This window comes from Gymnoscopelus microlampas (assembly GCF_963454915.1).
Source record: "Gymnoscopelus microlampas genome assembly, chromosome: 1".
Classification (NCBI taxonomy): Eukaryota; Metazoa; Chordata; class Actinopteri; order Myctophiformes; family Myctophidae; genus Gymnoscopelus; species Gymnoscopelus microlampas.
This window is the reverse complement of record NC_139962.1, coordinates 47,381,108-47,393,412: the sequence shown is the minus strand read 5'-3', so window position 1 is coordinate 47,393,412 and position 12,305 is coordinate 47,381,108. Positions and strand designations below refer to the sequence as shown.

At 41.7% G+C, this 12,305-nt stretch overlaps 1 protein-coding gene across 1 annotated transcript; it reads left to right on the top strand.

The window, feature by feature from the left end:
* Window positions 1-299: 299 nt before the first annotated feature.
* Window positions 300-7,088, top strand: foxr1 (forkhead box R1; the record flags this gene model as incomplete). The annotated part of the gene is made up of 7 exons (XM_084055186.1): window positions 300-420; window positions 864-938; window positions 1,247-1,491; window positions 1,656-1,766; window positions 2,647-2,774; window positions 3,045-3,280; window positions 6,919-7,088. The coding sequence occupies 7 exons, from the start codon at window positions 300-302 to the stop codon at window positions 7,086-7,088; spliced, it is 1,086 nt and encodes a 361-aa protein (XP_083911312.1).
* Between the last annotated feature and the right edge of the window lie 5,217 nt (window positions 7,089-12,305).

Sequence of the window (12,305 nt, the reverse complement as noted above, 5' to 3'; positions counted from 1 at the left end):
ACTTAGGCCGGGTTAGGTTTAGACATATAACCACGCCCACCTGGGCGAAACATCACAGAAAGAGGGAGTCCCGTCAATGGACACTGCAGAAGAAGTTGAAGTAAATATACTACTACTGTGTGTACTAATTGATGATATAAATCTAATCAACACATGTGGATTCCACCTGGCATTAATCTCACTCCAGCCCATTAAAAGTGAACTAATTTGGCAGCACTGTGCATTTACTTTTAGCTATCATGCTTCACAGTAATGCTCTGAGAAGGAAACAAGTCAGTGAAATGGCTGACCAAGAGTGGATGAGTTTACAGTTTGAAGACAGCAGTCAGTTCTTGGACCTGCATGGTTCTATCAGCCTGACTGACTGGGACATGGATGAGGAAATTAAGTTAACAACTACAACTGATCAGTTTTGCCAAGGTATGAAGGAAGATGCTAGCCATTTTACCCATAATAATTTCACCTATGTAGCATTTTATTTTTGCTTGGCTTTGTATTATTTACAGAATATTTTAGTGTTTCTGGTTGTACTGTAAGGCTCTGTTTTTCAATGTCTGGTCTGGGGACCACCAGCAGTCCAAATAGACCAAATGGACCGAAATAAATAAGCACTGAGGACTTTATAATGTATATTTTGGTTCTATAGTTAAGTTCTCATCCATTGAAATTTGAAGGACCCCTCCCCCCCAGTTTGATACACATCAAGCTACATCACACAATAACTACTTGCTAGATAAAGGATTGCATTCAGTGTGAATGTTCACACCTCTGCCACTGGCAATCCAGCCATTTTAAATCAATTAATGATTGCTGTCAGGTGGGGATAAGTGAATGACATGACACCTGTCCATAAATACTGACAGATGACAAGCTGAACGACCAATACCTGGCCCAGTGGCACTATGCAAGAAGGTCAAGAAAAAAAGACGACACACCAGGTGAGAGGAAGCTAATTGAAGACCTTTGACAGTCAGTTTTCAATCTACAGATACGATTTTGCACAAGTCTTACTTCATGCAGTACAGTATATTGAACTACTACTGCTGTAGTTGGACAAGGAATCATTCAGCCAAAAAGTAGGTTGAGGGACATGTACGGTATTACAGTAACTTATTGCTGCTGTGTAATATTAATGAGTTGTTTGCAGCACCAATGCAGATTGAATACACAGGGAGTTTGGACAACAAGTGTATGGGGAGTTGCACTTGACTATCTTTATTTCTTGCCTGTATTTGTCACATCACAGAATCCCTTGTGCAGACAAACCTGTGGTTGGTGGTGAACCCCAATGTAGTTTGCCCAATTAAATACAGCCAAAAAGCAGCTAAACCACAGAGTCCTCCAACCCCTTCTGTGGAAGTCCAAGCACCTCAGTCCTTATCTGTTGTGGATGACCCAGTCCAAAAGAAATGTCATCGGTATACGTTTGGTGACACCTGGCACCCTGTCTCTCTACATGATGGTTCCTCCGGGGAAGAATATCAGTATCAGGTGTGTGTGTGTGTGTGTGTGGACTTAATTTGAAAAATGGCAATCTTTCTTTCTTGTTAGACACCGGCAAAAGCATGACATGATGGAAGAGTACTGTATTTGTGTGTCACGTAGTTAAAATGCATGATACGTTTGCTTATAACCTTTCCAACCCTGGGTGACAGTTCAAGAGTGAAAATGGACGGCCATATCAAACTGGATGCAAGGGCAGAACAGCCAAGACCAAGAGGAAGGACCGCTTGACCCAAAAAAGGTCTCTCCAACATGCACTGCAGGTAGTAGCTGAGAAAGTCCACTAATACATACCTTGAAATATGTGGTCTTTGTAGACTTTCAGTACTGCCCTTTACCATAGGGTCCCTCGATTTTCCCTACGACTCCTACTACGACTGATTCTGTCATACTATATGAAGGAATTATTTTCGCATATTTCAGGATATGTATATACTGTACGAGGTAACAAGGTTTTCATATTGAACCCTAGTGTTCATAACAGACATCCGGCAAAATGGTAGATCTACAGAGTCGCACTGCATCGCAATGCGACACGTTGTGAGCTTGTAGATCGGTAATGTGTATGATATCATTTGGTGTTGACGTTATTTCCAGATTATGAATACCTACTTTATTCTGCAATAGAGCACCGAAGTCTGACATCATTTACGCATCCTACCTGGGTCGTGTTTTTTTTTTTCTCCCCCATTCTGAATTCCCATAGACGTGTTTTAATTGCACGTCAAATAAGAACTGTTCCAAAAATAAACAAATGATCCTGGCGGTTTGACTCTTATGGATACGAAGCATCAACTGACGATGAGAAAACGCTAATGTTACTTCCGTCGAATTAGTTACATTTTTGCCAGAAACGGACTAATCAAATATGAGTGACTGACTATCATGAACGATACAGAGCCACCTCCCAGACAAGATCACTGAGACAGTTTGTTTATTTTTGGACCACAATAGACCATATTCACACGGCGGCCATATTGCCATAAGTCAATGAAATGCCACCCCAGTTGCCACAGCAACGCAATGTTAAATTCCACTATTCTTATATGAGACGATTCTAAGATGACCCAATGTTATTCTCCATAGAGAAATTACTTCCGCGACCCAGTGACGTCAAGACTTCTGTACTCTTACCACTTACAGGACAGCAAGACCCTAAAACCAGGAGGATGGCGCCGCCCCCCTGTCAATTACTGCGTCCTCATTGCCATGGCGCTGAGCAGCAGCCTTGTAAGAAGTCTCAATGTCCAGCAAATCTACAACTTCATCAGGTTTGTCCAATTATTTTACACTGCAGGTTTACATGGTATTTCCAACTGAATGTTCAGATCTGGAGACTAAAATGAACGTTCTTTACGGTCAGCTTAGGACGGTATCTTTCATTAGGAATATGACATTTCAGATAAAAGGTGATAATGATTATCATGTAGATGTTAAAATGTTGCAATATCATCTACAGTTTAGACTGTGAACAAAATGGCATTCAAATGATCTATTGGAAAAACTAGCAACTTCAGCACTGTTTTCTTTTGTCCATGCAGAGAACATTTCCCGTTCTTCCAGACAGCTCCTGACGGCTGGAAGAACACCATCCGTCACAACTTGTGTTTCAGCAACAGCTTCCGCAAGACTCCTCAACACCAGCAGACCCGAGATGGCAAAAGAAAGTCGTGCCTGTGGCAGCTGACCCTAGATGGTCGTCAGCGACTAAGAGACGAACTCCAAACTATGACGGGTGACATATTCAAGGAGCTGAAGAAGAGCATGGCCCACCCTGGTGAGATCTTAGCTTTTTAGCCTATATTATTAGCACCCCAAATATTCAGTGACCTGTTTCTTATTACATCTGGGTGGTTTTTGATCTATTTCTTTTAAATTAAAGGAGTAGTTCACCCAAAAAAATCCTTATTTTCTATACATTACACACCCCACCATGCCTTGAATTCATGTTTTTTGTCAAATTCCTAAACCAATAATTCGATACCGGGTCATCGGTCAGGAGACTCAATTCAGTCTCCTACCGAAGACTCCGCCGGTCAAATTATTTAAAAAAATTATTAAAAAACTGCACGAATTCAAGGCTTCATGGGGTGTGTAATTGTTAGAAAATAAGTCATATTTGTTTTAGTGAACTACTCCTTAAACAACAAATCGCACTGAAATATGAATTCCGTTCTTCCCCTACCTGGCAGGCTGGGCTGTATCTCAGTTTATCCCACTCTTGATATCACTTGGATGAAATGCTATAAACTCAAAATATGTATCATAAACAAAGTAAACACCATTTCTTAATTAATGTTGGATACTGACATCATGCAGTCAAGAGCTTTTTTTTCAACCTTGTCTGAAAGGAATGTCCTCTTATCATGGCCTTCAATAACCTCCATGTTAAATTGAATGTGATCGAAGTGAAGATTTATGTTGTGTATCCTTAATCCTTTAATAAAAATATATATACAAATTCTGACTACACTTAAGAGGTCATTCTTCACTGCACAAAATATAGACCTTATAGTGACATGAAATGGTAGGGTAAACACAGGTGTTGCCAATGATACTTAAGGTTCCATTTAGTGTAGCAGAGCCTTTCCAGTGAGCCAAACATGCACAATGGCAGTACCATAACGCTATAATGAGCAGGACTCTGACCAGAATGGAACTTAACCTTAATTAGTAACACCTGTGTTTACCCTACTATTGTGTTAAAATGGCTGCTGTGAAAAACCTCTATTGTGAAGTCATTACAAAATTAATGTTAGCAACTTCACTGTATGCCTAACCTTAGCTGTTTCGGAAATGAGCACAAATGTGAGTAAAACTCAAAAGATTTCATGCGTGCATACAAGTAAGTGAAATTATATGGATTATTTTCTCATCTCAAAAATATGATGTAGGTTCTTGGGTACCTGAGGGATGACTTTAAACAAACTCGAACAGAAGACTGGCATGAGATGCTTTTCAAAATGGTGTAGTGCATCAATAGGCTGCCACATGGAGGCTTTGTTTCTTTGTGAAATGACTACTAATTGCTGTTATTTTCTTCTTTCACAGGAATTATTCCAAGTTTGTTTGAGCTGTGATTACAATGTAAGATGTCAAGTTGATCTTCATTAAAATGTGCTTGTTAAAAACTGAATCAGCGTCCAGAATCTGCTTGTTTAAAACTAAATATTTTAATTTAGTTTGTAATGGGATACCATTTATGAATTATTTAGATTTATTTGAGAATAATATACAAAAAATATATAAATAAACAAAATGTGAACTCCTGACTGTCACTCAACTCGGCACATGGAGGATGTCACAGTGAGACGTTTATACTCATCTCAGCCAGTCGGTCACCTATGTTATATTTCAAACTCGACTAACTTTCATAGTTATCACAAATTTATAAGGTTAAAAGTGTAAAGGCATGGGTGAATTCTTATTTAAAGAATATGTTTTGGAACCCATGTTGATAATGAAATTGAGGGGATTGAAACAGCCAGCATAGACCGATGCTAGTATTTGGCACAAATGCATGAGATATGGGAGATAATAGGCTTAGCAGGGAGTATAGCATCAGTTGTATTCAATTTCCAAGTGAGATTTTTGAAATGACAGAAGGTTGATGGTTGCGTAATATAGGCTACTACATGTAAACGAGGACCATTTTCTGGAGTGATAGTACAAATATGCAAGTAGTGCTACAGAGCAGTGCACATGTGGCAGTGGTTGAGCTTGTAGATGGAACATTTTGACATGACCAAACTAGAGATGCTTAAGTTGTGGTAAGACTCCTGAGGGGGCAGGGAATGTCCTGGGTGGGCAAGAGTTTTGGCATCATACTCTACTGACTTTAAGGTGTGCAGACACAAGCCAGTGCCTGCTGGCTTTCTTTATCAGTTTGAGCCCTGCTGCAGACTTTACACTGGCACCCCCCAGTGCGCACACAGCAACAAATGGCCTACAGTGCACTACAGTGTTGGTGGCTGTGTAGCTTTGTGTGTGTGTGTGTGTGTGTGAGAGAGAGTGTGAAATGGGCTACATAAGTGCTTTGAAGGGTCGGACAGACTATAAAGGCACTATATACATTATGTAAATGTACTTCTACAGTGTAGTCGTTTCTGCCACATCAGCATATGCAATATTTTTGAGTATCTAGTCAGTGAGCTCCTTCAGTCAAAAGTAGGCTACGTAAATCCAATCTGCTGTCCTTGACATTCAGCTCAGGCTTTTGTCTAGACAGAGAATGCACATTTTGCATCGGTCCCCTTTATTGTCGTATTTATTACCTGTTTCTTTTATCTTTTGTAAATCTATTGTATTTACGCCAAATACAAATGACCTCCCCCACCCAATTTTAACATCACTGCTTAGGAGTTAGATTTTGAGTTGATGCAGACTTAAATGTGGAGAGCACCATCTAGTGGGCAACCTTTGGAATTACCACAATGAGAGATCCAAAACTTAAAGTGATTTTGTTGTGACAACAGATTAAGCAGCATTTGGATGTTCAAAACCAATTTTTGGAAAGCACTTAGCTGGGATTCATGTTTGTCTTTGCACTGGCAAAATACAAACTTGTTTACCGGTGCTTTAAGACTGCACATGTTTTCATACTCTTTATGTTTGAATGTGTACTGTTAATCCATGTACATTTGTATGTTTGCCACTGTTTTGACTACCTCAAGAATGGGAAGTTTAGTGTGAAAAGTGAATACTCTGGCTGATATACTGTGCAGTCATGATGAGTCATCATTTACTGAACAAATCTAATTATATCTTATTCTAAAGATTTAATTTGGGCGCTTTATGCCTTTATTATTGGTAGGCTGACAGGAGATGGGGAGTGACACGCTGCAAAGGTCATCGTGATCGGGACTCGAACCTGTGTCGTGCTGTCAGGCTACATTCATTGTATCCTAGGTGCCTGCCGCTCTAGGCCAGCAGTCCAGGACAACTTGGTCTTATTGAACTTATTTTGGGAACGCCTTTCTTCTTGCTATTAAATTAAGTGTACTGTGAAACAAGTTAGACTAATATACAATTCAGAAGATCTGTTATTGGCTTATTTTATCAGCCTGCCTTTCACCTTTTCCAATGCGTAATGTAGTATTGGTATTTAATATTGCAGCATTGAACTAAATGATCCATAATGACTCATTCCATGCCAATCAAGCATGGTTCTAGTTTTCTGTCAAAAACATGTTTTTTGAGAATATGTGAGCATAAATAGAGGAATGATGAATCAAACAGTTACAACACTGAGCAATGTTGAGATGTTGGGATACTTGCTTTGAATGTTGGGATACTTGCATGTTGTTGCACACTCATCAACCAGAGGGTCCCTATGCACCCTCTCTTGGCCCAGGCGGCGTACAAAGCTGCTCAGTCTCTTACCCCTGTAAGTGACACTATGGGTGGACCCATAAGAAGTCTGCCATCGCGTTTGCATCGATGGCTCCATCTGCGACCTTGACCTGTATGAGGACATGGCCACTTCTAGCCCAGTAGCATCACCAGTCCTCCGGGCTGACCTGCAGTATGACAAGAACCAGTGGCATCATTTTGGGTCTCAGGGGATGGTAATTGTCACCCCCTAGTGTTCACATTTAACCTCAAATTCTGTTCTTCATGATATTATAGCTCCAACATATGAAAATTTGAAATTTAAAACAAATAAACAAACACACATTTCTGCCTCAAGATTCAACCATATGCCACAGTCCTCGTCATGAGAGTTGGAAGCAGTTAGGTCTGACTAACAGGGCTCTGGTAAAACTATGTCCTAATCTGTTTCCAATCCATCAATTTAACTGTCATTACTATCACTGCCAAGTTGCGTGATGTTAATGACACAGTAATGAAAGTATCAAGTATCATTTTTAGGAGAAAAAGTTGGCTAAGTCTTAGACTTGACCAGTGGTGGAAAGTAACTAAGTACATTTACTCAAGTACTATAAGTACAATTTTTCCATTTAAAAAAAATCATTTATAGCCTACTTCTACACCAGTACATCTCAGATGCAAATATTGTACTTCGTACTCCACTAAAATGATTTGACAGCATTAGTTACTTTGCCGATTTAGAATATATATATTTTTTAAAACATGCATTAACCAAACCCTAATTTATACATTTATACTCGAAAATAACAGATCTGCAATTTCATTTGTGTGACAGATCTGTTATTTTCAAAAGATTTTGACACAATTTTAAAACCTTTGAAACAATTTCTGAAATGGGGTACTTAAGTATATTTTGATGCCAATACTTTTGTATTTTTACTCAAGTTGAATACAGGACTTTTACTTGTAACAAGAGTAGCCTGTATTTCTACATTGGTTTTGCTTCTTTTACTTACTAAGTAATCAATCTTAATACATCTTTTTTCCACCACTGGTAATGCCAGGTGTATGAGGGATGGTCATATTTAACAAAAAATGTGCATTTCAAATTGCACATATATAAATAATATGGATTTGATATAGGTCATGTCTTCTTAAAGCAAATATGAGCAAAAACTATTTATAAGAAATGATTAGTTTCTTATAAAGGGGACATTAAAGATCTGGGTTGGGGAGTGGGGCCAAGCCCAAAACTGTGAAATTTGGACACATACATGAACATACTGGGAAAAGTAGGCTGTCTTGGATCAAGACTATCATAGATGTAATTAATTGAGTCTGACTTTTACTTTTGTATCTTGATCAGAGTCATAGATATGCAAATGTAAAAATCGAAAATACATACTGTCTTGATCTAGCCCTGATACATGCATGGATGAACTTCAACCTGGTGTTTGAACTTTCTCCCTTTTTGGCCCGTACAACTATATAAATGTTCAGATTTCAAATATAAAGTTCATACCCCATGGCCACGGATGTTTACAATTATGTCCGGGCCCTCAGAAGTACCCGTATCTTCCGTATTGTTCAGTAAAAAGCATCTTAATCCGATCGGTGGCCATTTTCTCCGTATTTTCGCCATAATGCTTTCAACTACGCGACCCTATCGGTTTGGAGGTGTATTGCACTCCAATGCTTTATAACTATGAGAAAATGGCCACCAATCGGATTAAAATGCTTTTTATTGAACATTACAGAAGATACGGGTACTTCTGAGGACCCGTACATCACTGTAACATCTGTGGCCATGAGGTAAGCACTTTTATATTTGAAATCTGAACGTTTATGTAGATGTACGGGTCAGAAAGGGAGAAAGTGCACCAGGTTGAAGTTCAATCATGACGGTCGTGACAGACGACCTTTTCTTCAAGATGTGACGTCATTATGCTCTCAGTGAGCGCCAAGAATGAACCATGAGATGTAAACAGAGCGTTCTGGTCTACACCTATACACGAATCCACGGAGCGCTGCCCTGCGCGCAGCCATTGCTGCGGTGTCAACGCTCCGCGGACGTGACACCGCAGCAATGGCCGCCTACAGGCAGCTACAGGGAGCGCATCTGTGGATTCGTCTATACCTCTATGGTCTACACCAGTTCATAAATAAATATACCAGCAGGCTAAAGAATACTGAATTAACGAGTCACTTTGTTTATTCTCCCGCACGCGAGGACACAGTGCACAAAAGGCAAATAAAAACGCAACAACGCGAACAGCGTATTACTCTAATGTCGAAGCAAGGGGGCGGGCGCCCCCGCCCTCTTTCTTCTACAATAGAAGAGTTAGGACGTCACATTCTAATACAACTAAAATACCCAATTTCGGCACCGGCCTCAGTGGCGCACCTCGCTAATCACTAGACTCCCAACCCACTACCACTGGTAGTCTGGGTTCGACTCCCGCTTGGGGTGAAACTTTTTCAGTCATCCGCGGACTTCTTTTTTTCGCCGATAAAGTATATTTTTGGACCATGACGGAGGCGCGCCGACTCAGCAGACCTTGAGGCCGAGGAGTTGCGCCCGAGCGCCTCCAGGCGCGAGTGCCCGCAACGACCGGCCGAAGGTCTGCTAGTCGACTCAGCGCCGTCCGAGTTATGTACCGATAGGGACAGAATCGTAAATATTTTTGGTGGGGACTGTGTTTGACCCACTGACTGCGTTTGCCCCAACTGCCACTCAAAGTGACTATTGGCCAATCACAGTGCGTCTCAACTTCCGGGTACACCCGCACCCCCCGCCCCCTTGCTTCGACATTAGAGTAATAGACCGTTCGCGGTAGTGCAAGGTATAGTCAGTGACGTCACGTCCTGGACGCACTGCAGACAACATTGCCCTCTGCAGGACACAATTAGTAAGGGCGCACATAATGATACAACATTTAACAGCGTAGGCGTCGGTCTTTAGCTTTACAGTAACACAGCGATAGAACAAATCCATAGAGAATCATGTCATAGAAAAATGTTCTCTCTTTCTCATTGGTCAAATTTACTTCAAGAATCAAACATTTACGGCAATTACGGAGGAGCGAGGTTACGACGCTCCGCCCACCTGACACAGGCGGCGCTAGCGCGGTTGCGTTGCTAAGATACCGCGTGTACGCGAGAGTCTTATGTACATGTGACGTGACAAGACGCTCGCGCTCTGATATACAAAACATGGCATCAGCCAATCACAGTGCTAGGTCAGATCTAAATTGTGACGTGGCGGGCATTATAAAAGCTGCTGATGGTGCAGGTAGCGTTCATTAAAGTTTGAGCATTAGCTACTTTTGCCTTTATTATTGCCAACCTATTTTGCACAATATGAACCAAGGACACAGATCCAGAACCCAGATGGCTGATGAAGTGACTGCTGCAGTGTCCTTCATGGTGTCACTGCTGAAAATGAAAGGTCTTGATGATGATCAGCTCCAGTTGTTCCAGGAATGTCTCCAGGACTCAATGAGCGCCCACTACCAGCACCACTGGTACCCTGACACACCGATGAAGGGCACCGCCTACCGGTGCATACGCATCAATAGGAAGGTGCCTATGGACCCTCTCTTGGCCCAGGCTGCCAATCGCAGTGGACTTACCATTAAACAGCTGTCCAGTCTGTTGCCTCTGGAGCTGACACTGTGGGTTGACCCATGCGAAGTCTGCTATCGCATTGGCGAGGACGGCTCTTTCGACATCCTGTACGAGGACAAGGTCACATCTAGCCCGGTAGCGTCACCAGTCCTTCTGGCTGACCTGCTGTACGAGGCCACATCTTGCCCGGTAGAGGCCACATCTAGCCCGGTAGAGGCCACATCTAGCCCGGTAGTGTCACCAGTCCTTCCGGCTGACCTGCCGTACTTTCTGTTGATGCCCAGCAGAGCCCCGCTGAACAACTACTACCAGATGGCCACGTACTACAGACCCATGACCTGCACCTGCTGCTACCTGACGCCTACGATCATGTCCTACAGGCCCTGCTACCAGAGGATGCCCATCTACTAGATCCCGCTATTCAATCTGTACGTGGGATTTTCAGACCAAGAAAGGGAAATTCAACAAACATGCTGGAAACCAAGCTGGCACAGTGGGCAGGACTTTTGAGCTCCAATTGAAAAGAAACAAAACAAAACAAAACAAAAAAAACAACAACAAAAAATAATTGCCTCTTAAAATCCAACCCTACGTCCTCGTCGTGAGAGGTGGAAGCAGGTAATGCTGACCAACAGGGCTCTGGTGAAGAAAGTACTTGAATTATGAAGATTATTCCGCCGGCGGTCGTCTCGGGTTGCTATGTGGGACGCATCCCCAAGAGACAATCACCAGTGCTTCCAAAAAAGTAGTCAGATATTTTGTGATGCTGACGTTAGGGTTTGACAGCAGCGTGATGATAGAATTTAGAGACTCATTCAGTGTACACTACAAATACATTTATACATAGAATGTCACTATAAGCCCTATAGTATAGGGCATGAAAAGTTTTCATGCCCTATACTATAGGGCTTATAGTGACATTCTATGTATAAATGTATTTGTAAAAGTGTTGACTCCTACATTACAACAAAAATCACTTGAACTACACCTTGACCCACAGGCACAGGGGAGCAGTATAAAGACAAGTAGCCTACATTATGCTCTGAAGATAGCCTGGATCCAGACAAATCTGCCATTGCAAAAACAAATTGCCCGTTTGTCTGGCCATGCCAGGCTACTCTGAAGATATTTAATACCTTCACATAATTTGAACATGAATAGAATGTTCTAGCCAGTATGTTAGCTTGAGCATATTATATACGGTGCTGCCTATACAAATCATTATCGGTCAGTTGTCATCCTTTTAAAACAACCAATTTCTCTTGTGAGGACCAGGAAAGAATTGTCCTCACAACAATGTATATGTCTGGACTTCTACTATACTTGTTTAGACATTTGGCCCTCACAATTAACTGTACTTTTGAGGGCCAAGTACACAATACAAGCACACACACGTGCACGCGCATGCGTGCGCACTCATGCGCTCACACACACACACACACACACACACACACACACACACACACACACACACACACACACACACACACACACACACACACACACAGTTCTGATTCTCAGATTGCAGCAGTCTCATCACGCTCTTTGAAACCTTGTATTTGTGACTTGAATTTATTATAGAATACCTCGTTCTTGCTGTCTCTATCCTCTTACCCATGCACCCCCCGAACACACACACACACACACACACACACACACACACACACACACACACACACACACACGCTAGTGTGACATCATTGTTGGCTGAGCGTTTAATCCCAGTTAGACCACAGACATCTAAACTCCATTAGACTCCACAGACCTTCAACCAGACTCTCGCTCATATTCTCAAAGGCAGCAAAAACACAAATTTCCACATGCGTGGACAATAAAGTTTCTCT